This window comes from Petaurus breviceps, unplaced genomic scaffold (genome assembly GCF_028583685.1).
Source record: "Petaurus breviceps papuanus isolate PSGF00001 unplaced genomic scaffold, PetGlider_PUasm1.0 103, whole genome shotgun sequence".
Taxonomy (NCBI): domain Eukaryota; kingdom Metazoa; phylum Chordata; class Mammalia; order Diprotodontia; family Petauridae; genus Petaurus; species Petaurus breviceps.
The window spans coordinates 4954688-4963386 of NW_027185588.1; the positions used below are offsets into that span (position 1 = coordinate 4954688).

Below are 8699 nucleotides of genomic sequence, written 5' to 3' on the forward strand. Positions count from 1 at the left end.
TGAAGCCAGGGGTTGGGGGAATCACACATTGGAAGGGTCCTGGTGCCAATGCATCCAGGGTCTTCGGGCTCCTCCACTGGTGCATAATTACAAGCCAATTGGTCTTTCAGGGGTGCTTATCTGGTCGATTAGCCCTAGCCATTGTGTTCAGGACCAATATGGGCACCAGGCTTTAACTTCATCCTCCAAGCTTGGCTTCGTTGCCTTTGGCAATGGGATGAAACAGATGAAAGCCTGGCACACTGCCAGAGAGGAATGATGACCCCTGAGGAGGTATAATGAACACTAGGCCCTAGACTTCTCTCTCCTCAGTCCCTGTAGGCCATTCTGAGGATTCACCCACCCCAGGGCAAATGGTAAGAAAGAGGCAGAGTCAGTATGTTCTGGCCAATCCAGAATGGGCAAGATCCATGTTTATTCCAGTCTACTCCGGGATATTATCTGGCTACAATGTGTTACATCTTTAGTGTGGTCCATCATTAATGAATTTTCCTCAGGTCTAGGTGGGAGAGGTAAGAGCCGATGGTTTGTCTTTGGACCTTGTAGTCTTCCTTTTTTTTCCGCAGGCATGTGGTGACCTATACAGGGTTGAGGGATGGAGGATGGTCAGGAGTTATGGGGGCATGACCCTTGCTGAGAGCCTCTTGTGCATAGCTGTGGACCCAGCCTTGCTCCCCAGGGGAGGCACGAAAGCAGCCCTGGTGAACCCCAGGAGCATAGCCAGCAGCCAAGGGTATTGGGACTGGTCTTCCTTGTTAGCTTTGTACATTTCTTCCCAGCCCTACCCCCAAAAACCTAAGGTCAGCCTTAGGGGAAAGCACCCAGGTAGAGTATTCATGAGCCTCCTTGAGGGAACTCTCCACTAATTGAGAACAGAATAGGGAGAGTCTGAAGGAAGACAACCTGGAACTCTCTCCTATGTGAATTCATTCTCTCTGTGTGTCTCTGTCTCTCTCTAGCTCTGCTTCTGCCTCCGTTTCTGCCTGTCTCTCCATCTTTATCCCTTTCTCCATCTCTGTTTCTATCTTTGTTTCTTTCTGACTATCTTGGTCTCTGTCTCTCTGTGTCTGTCTCTGATTCTTTCTCCAGCTCTGCCCCTCCATTTTCAGTTCTGCTCCATAAGCATTTGTTAAGCACCTACTTACAGGTAGGGCATTCACTCTCTTTCTCTGTCTCTCTCTGACACACAGACATCTCTCTGCAGTTCTCACTCAGGCACCCTCACCCTGCTCCTTCACACATGAACAGACACACTCTCTAGCGCCTTACACTTCCTAAATTTCACTCTGGTTCCCATTGACTGCTCCTCTCCTCCACGTGGGTGCATACGTGCAGCCATAACCACACCTACCTTCACACACACATATGCTCACTGACTCTCTGAGAGGCATACTGGGTCATGAGATCACAAATTTAGAGCTGGAAGGGATATTGGAGCCCATCCATTCCAATCTCTCCATTTTATACAGATGAGGAAGCTGAAGTCCATAGAGGGCTCCTGATAATGCTCACATCTATAATCAGGATTTGAATCCAGGTCCTCTGGCTCCTAATATAGTGATCTTTCCACTGTGCCACTACAAAGACTTCCTCCCATAGGGATACTCTCTCTGTCTCTCACACACACAATCCTTACTGGCACTTAGTTGTTCCCCAAGTTGTCTTACCATAAAGCAGATCACAAGACTTGCCATGAGTCCCAGGAACATACCAAGGCAAATGAGGATGATGCCCCAGAAAGGCATGCCTGGGGAAAAAGAAGTAATGCTGAGGGGCCATCATGGGGATGGGGGGACAGCAGAGTGGGGCGTGTCCTTGGGAATTCCCTCCCTATGGGAAGGTAGCAGAAAAAGAGAAATACCTGGGGAGGCTGGAGGCTGAGGGCTGAAGGACCCCACCCAGAGCATCCCCCCACCTCCCACACCACCAGACCTTTGTCCTTCAGAAGAAGATGACCTAGAGGAGAGGGGGTGGTCAGATTATGATAGTGAATTTAGAGAAAGGAGATGGGGCTCAGGTCATAGGATAAAAGAAGCTGGGCAAACTGAGGGAAGGTCACTGGGAGGCAGAAGAGATGGTTCAGGGAACCCGGTGACACAACCCTGAGACAAGGAAGGGTGATAGTGCAGAGACCCAAGGTCAGAACAGAGCAAGCGGACAGTGATCCTGAGTCATACCCAGTGACAGGGGAATGGCTTAAAGTACGGGGCACATAATGGTCCCCATGGCCACCCACCCTTCCCAAGGTGCTCAGGAAATGGAGATTCACTCAGAGATCTGACAACTGGTAGGAATGACCGCTGTCCACTTGTCTGATGAGTACTGTCCAAGGCAGTATTCTTGGATGCTCAGCATTGAGTGCCCTCCCCCCACTTCTCCTATGCTTAAGGATCTGCTCCAGCTCCCCTCCCCCACCCCAGCAACTGGCATGGGTCAAGGCTGATGCCACACTCACCACTTTTCTTACTTCCATCTATTTTGTTGGCAGGATACTCTGAGGACAGAGAAATATGAAATAAAGGTAAGAAACCTATGGTCTTGATTTGAGGAGCTAGAATGGGTGAGGAAGGGTTGGCTGAGAGGACAAGAGGTGGAGAGACCATAGGGGACAAAGACAAAGATATGGGGATCATGAAGATAGATCATGGTAGGGGACAGGGATGGCAATGGGGTGGGGGAGGGGGTCAGGGAGGGAAGAGGGAATGTTGAAGGAGAGTCTTTTGGGATTGAGATGTCAGAAGTCTAGCATTGCAGGAATTTATCATCCCTCCTCACAGCCCATCAGTGTTCATTCCCCAAGAACCCCCTTAAAAGGACAGAGAGACCAGGCTGGAGGGCCAGCCTCCCACTCTGCCCCCTCACCATCCACCAGGACACTGTCCTGATCCAGAGTAAAGTCCTTTAGCTTGGTGCCGTTGCTTGTCAGTCTGAGGAACTCTTCATAAACAGCAGCCTTGTCAAAGCTCTGTGCTGGAGATGTTGATGTGAACTTACATAAAGAATCCACCCCTGTGTGGCTGCCAGGAGAGACGGGCCTAAAGGAGAGTTAAGTGGTGTCAGTGAATGAGAGAGGAAGGAGGCAGCTGGGGAGGAGGGGGCCCTGAGCAATGACCTCAAAGGAACTGGGCTACACTGAGCAGGCCTCTGGCCCTGGCAGGAACCTCCCAGATGGGGGACCTCTTCTCACTGCACCGTGTGCCTGCTAGTGCCCCCCCAAAATATTAGACTTATGTCTTAAGTGTTTTGTGAATACTCATATGAATCTAGATTGTAAGCTCCTTGAGGACATGGCCTGCTTTATTTTTTGTATTTTCTGCACCATGTCTAATGCAGAGAGTATTCTGCTTGAAAATTTATTGAATGGTCGATGACTGTAACCTGCTTGAGGGCAAAGACTGCTTCATTTGTGTATTTTTTTATTTATATTCCCCAGTACCTGTCCCACTGCTTGGGACATAGTAGGAGATTTATAAATGCTTGTTGATTGACTGATTGAATGAACAATTGATTAGTCTCTCAGGTAGTCTGGCAACATAGGCCTGCTGCTTTCTGTATCTCCTGGACCAAGGGTGGGGAACCTGTGGCCCTGAGACCATACATGGCCCTTTAGGTCCTCAAGTGTGGCCCTTTGACTGAATCCAAACTTCACAGAACAAATCTGTTTAATGAAAAGATTTGGTCTGTAAAATTTGGACTTTGGACCCAGTCAAAAAGCTGTACCCAAGGACCTAGAAGGCCCTTGAAACCTAGAAACCCTTCCCTGGGTGCTGGTTTGAGGCCGTTTTTAGAAGGGAGGGAAGGAAGGAAAAGGGAAGAGGGAAAAAGCAGGTTCCTGAGGCATGCCAGAGAAAGGGCTAAAAGGGAAATCCTGTCCTGAGTATGTTCTATTCTGGGAACTGGTCTCTATCAAGAGATGCTTCCTGGAATTGTGGGGGTGAGAAGTTAGGGAAAAGTGGAGTCTTATATAGACCTGTCCCCAGGGAGAAACCTCACCTAAAAGTCTGCACTTGACAATCAGAGAAATAGTTTTTCATGCTGCTGTTTCTGAAGAGATGGTTTAGCTGTAAGAAAAAGGAACATTTCCTGGGATCCAATCCTCAGTCCAGATTGTGCCCAGGAAAAAAATACTTAAAAAAAAGCCAAATCATGCTATTGGGCTAGCACCTCTGTCTGGCAGATACCAGCCCAGGTGGGCCTAGATGAATATAAAAAATGGGCTGAGCTCACCTTCCTAGGTACCAGGGACCATCCCAGGTTCAGTCAATTCCCCCCGCCCCGTGTTTAAAGTTTTCTAAAAGGGACCTTCCTTTCCTGTTTCAGGGTCAAAACACCCACTTGTTTCCTTCTCACTAACAAAGTCATCTTAGGTAAATCGCGGACCCCCTTTCAGACTCAGTATCTCCTTCTGTAATATGAAGGGGCTAGCTAAATGGTGTCCAAAGTCACTTCTATCTCTTCATCCTATTTTTTCCATCCATTCCCTTCCTTGAGTCTCCTCTCTGCTGTCTTTTATCCTGCCCCACTAGAGGTAGCATGGCATACCTGGGGTCAAGGAAGACTTGAGTCCCCTCCCCTGGAAGGGAACTTCAACTATATTAAGTCCAACTCCAGAATTTTACAGATGAGGAAATGGGGGTAGGAGTTAAGTGGCTTGCTGGGGGTCACAAGCAACTGTCTTAGACAAGATTTGAACTCAGGTCTTCCTGACCCCAAATTCAGCACATTGATCTAGCTGCTTCACCTAACAGGCAACTTCCTATAAGTTGCAGATTAAGTATTGATCTGCTTTGGTAGAGGGAATCACTTCACTGTGACATTTCTATATCAACGAAGTCATATGTCCAGTAAAAATAAATTAAAAAAAAACAATTTGGGGGGAAAAACCCTCCCACCTCCACAACCCCACAAGTGTGTTGCCCTCCTGATCCCATCCTCTTAGAGAGTCTTTAGACTACAATTTCTTTTATTTATTCTCCAGGTAACCTAGAGGATGAAGGCTGTACAAGATTCTGCTGAGGTTCTGATGTGGCCCATGCTCTCAGGGAAAGGTCAGGGAAGGGTCTGCTTGGAGATCCCTGCTGGGTGCTGGCTATGGCTCTCCTGAGAAGCCCAATGTAAGGGCTGGAACCTCACCTCATCTTCGATGCTATTTTTGTTCTCCTTATACTTGGCTGAGTCAGGGCGTGTCAAATCTTCAGAATAGAGTAGGCTTGTGATAGTGAAGTTCAGCCGGAAGTTTTGGGATCTGGGGTCGATCAATGGCTTAGCTGTAGATAATGGGAAGGCTAGTTCTAGCTCTGGGGAAAGAACAAAGAAAATGACAATGGTGATGGTGATGGTGATGGCAATGGTGATGGTGACGGTGACGATGATGGTGGTGATTATGATGATGGAGTCCCAAGCTGGGAGAGGTCAAATAGAGGTCATATAGGCCAGGGTTCCCTTGCTCTAGGAATAGAAAAATGACTGGCCCTTTCTCTGGCTCATGCCCTGACATTCTAAGATGGATGGCACCAGTGTCCATTTCAGGAGACCAGGAAGCACCCAACTGCTCCCAGGAAAAGTCTAGTGAGTTAGAACCATAGACGATCAGAGCTGGAGGCTCATTTAAGAGTCTGGTTACCTCATTTTTCATGTGGAAAAGAGGAGATGCAGTGAGGTTTGTTCATCAGATCTAAAGACCCCCCTGGAACCTCCTTTTAAGCCTTGTCTTATGATGATCTTTCCCAGGACACTTTCTGCATTTGTGTGAACTCCAGAAATTCCCAACAGGATTAGCCCTCACATGTAAAATACACACAAGGTTAGGAAGCCCAGCTCCAATGTCACCTCCTCTGGAAGGCTCCCTGAATTTCCCAGGCCAGGAATAGCCAGTCCCCTAGGACTTCACAGAGCTCTTTGTTATGCTTAGATCTAATGCATTTATAATGCAATAATCTATAATATCCCCAGCCAACTCTCCAAATCTTATAAGTCTCAAGAGAGTATAAAATCTGCATTGGTAGAGGTAGCTTTTCCACCAAGTATTCTGCTCATACATGAAATCACAGACCCAGCCTCCCTTCTTATCTCTTCCTTTATCCCCTTGAGAGCAAATGTGGTGAAGTGGGTAGAGACCAGACTTCAGAGCCAGGTAGACCTGGGTTCAAGTCCAGCTGCTTTTGGCACATATTGTCTGACACTGGGAAAGTCCCTTTACCTCTCAATGTCGCTCTCTAAGACCTTAAGGTACAAAGTATATATTGATGTGCACTGGTAAAGGTAGTTCCCTAACTGGAGTTCTCTGTGCCTATGAAATCCCAGGCATGGACCTCTGGATAGGAGGGGAGGGAAGGGGAGGGGAAAGGAGAGGGGAAAGGGGAAGGGTGGAAAGAGGAGAGAGACAAGGGGAAGAGAGGAGAGAAGAATGTATGGTATGTTTTTGCATATTTATATATATACATATATATATATAATCTGTGGTTTCAATAGTGGGCAGTGGGAAAGGAGGGAGAGAGACAGTTTGGTACTTTAAAAGTAACAAAAAATAAATATTTAAAAAGAAAGGAAAGGAGAATTTATTAAGCACCTGTTATATGCTAAGTGCTTTAGAAATATTCCCTCATTTGAGACACCAGGTAAATGTTTTCTAAATGAAAGAGGTTTGAACATTCATAGAGAAACAGATAGAAGTGGGAGCCTGAAGTGGGTAGATGGGGACAAGGTATGTGAAGGCCCCTTGGGGGCTCCACTTTGGCTTTGGGGAAGCCTTCCTCACTGGAACTCTCAGAAGGCACATGGAAATGTGATAAGATTTCACCCTGAACAGAGACCATGGCCAGCTCTTTGTTTGGGGCAGAGGGAGTGTAGGGATGGTCTGGAAGTTAAACTGTTTTTTTCCCAACTCTGACACTAAATTTCTGTGATTTTGGGGCAAAGTCCCATCTGCTCACTGGATCTCAGTTTGTTCAATTGAAAAATGACAGGGTTGGAGTCTCTGAGGCCCTTCCCAGATTGAACCTTCTACATTCTGTATGCTAGGAGCTACTCTCCAAGCTCTGACATCCTGGGTTCTAAGGGCCTCCCCAAATCTGTATTCTAAAGGCTCTCCCAGCTTTGACTTTCTAGGTTCTAAGAACCTTCCTGTTTTGGCCATGTTATGATGTATTCTAAGGAACTTCCTATCTCAACACTGTTTCACTCCCCTAAGTCTTAATTTCACCTCCACCTTCACTTCCTGGGGTACAAGCTTCCCAAGTGCTTCCTTCTGCTTCTGCTCACCTCCCATCTCCCATCCCCTCCTTCCCTCCCCTCCCCCATCATTCAGGCTCCAGCATCCTCCCTACTTGTCACTTGAATGTTATCCAGCTTGTAGAAGTTCCCAAGCCAGTGAGTTGTGGCATTCCAGGTCCTGTCCAAAAATACTTGTCCAATGGTGTTGGGATCAAGGTTGGAGGAGAAGCTACAGTTGCAGGTGACCCACACGGAGCCCATCCTATGGACCAAGATTATGGGACATTTAGTTTATAGTTTATGAACTTGAATGGAAAAGTAAAATCAAGTTCTGACAAGAGGATATACAAAGCACAGACATGCTGGGGAAAGGAATGGAGAGGGAGAGGGAGACAAGATGGGGAACAAAGTCCAAAGGAGGCTGAAGACACTGGGGAGGCCTAGAATTGGGGAGAGAGCAGGGCATATTGAAGTCATTTTGGGGGGAAGTTTAAGAGACATGAGGTAGTGGGACCCCAGGCATCCAGGGTTATACCTCGCCAAGAGAAAAAATTTATTTTTATGAAAGGAACAACAGAGTTGCCCCAAAGGGGAAGGGGCAGCCTTGGGAAGAGATGAGTTCTCTCTTATTAGAGGACTTTAGGCAGGAGATAGATGACCAATAGCAGCAATGTGATATTGTGGACCCTTGTTCAGGTCTGACCTGTGCTAAACATCATCTGTAGTTCACTTCAAAACTGAATTCTGCAATCTGTCTGGACCCTGCCATTAGGCCCCACTGGGGAGGGACGAGGCCCGAGGCAGGGTTGGTTGTGCCCAGTCACTGTTCTTGTCTCTTCACAAGGACACTGGAGATAAATCTGACATGTCCAGAGGTAGCCTTGAGTCTTAGATCATAAATCTCAGCTCTGTCAGAAGCCAGCAGGTAGGCTGGCCCAGATGGAGCCAATGATGGGCTTGGCAGGGGTTGGGGAAGAGCAATCAATGATTCATTGAGTGCCGGCACTAGGGCAGTTGGGGGGAGGGGATCAGGAGGGATAGTTAGGGGGCGTGGTTTTCCTGGCCAAAGACACACCTACCTGAGGCCCGTGACAAGGCAGTAGCGAAATCTGTCCTGGAGCTGGCTACCCAGATACAATTGTGTCATCTAAAATAGAGAGCAGCATAGTAGACCAGAGTGTGGCCTGACCCTGTTCCTCCACCCACTCCAGGCACCCAAAGAGAGCTTGGGGAAGCTCTAGGGATCTATTCTGGGAGCTTGAAAAGTTACTATAAGGATAGGCCCAGGCACTTGGTCTCTGTCTGTCTCCTCCTCATCCTCCTCCTCATCTCTCTGTGTCTCTGCCTTTCTCTCTCTGTCCCCAACTCTGTCTCATGTCTCTGTCTCTCTCTCCTGTCTTTTTGTCTCTCTGTCTCTCTCCTCTGTCTGTCTGTCTCTCTCTGTCTCTGTCTCTCCCCTCCCCTCTCTACTACCCCCTCATAGCCAT

At 47.8% G+C, this 8699-nt stretch overlaps 1 protein-coding gene across 1 annotated transcript in view; it reads right to left on the minus strand.

Annotated features, from left to right (window-relative positions):
- Positions 1–405: 405 nt before the first annotated feature.
- LOC138176190 (mucin-16-like) overlaps positions 406–8699 on the minus strand; it is a 101531-nt gene continuing 93237 nt past the window's right edge. The window contains exons 37-44 of the mRNA XM_069106965.1: positions 8292–8359; positions 7326–7495; positions 5134–5297; positions 3994–4061; positions 2863–3035; positions 2456–2494; positions 1668–1747; positions 406–578 (exon numbers count right to left, since the gene is read on the minus strand). Coding sequence (XP_068963066.1) covers positions 480–578; positions 1668–1747; positions 2456–2494; positions 2863–3035; positions 3994–4061; positions 5134–5297; positions 7326–7495; positions 8292–8359 — 861 coding nt within the window. The 3' untranslated portion in view covers positions 406–479. The remainder of the gene's footprint in view (positions 579–1667; positions 1748–2455; positions 2495–2862; positions 3036–3993; positions 4062–5133; positions 5298–7325; positions 7496–8291; positions 8360–8699) is intronic.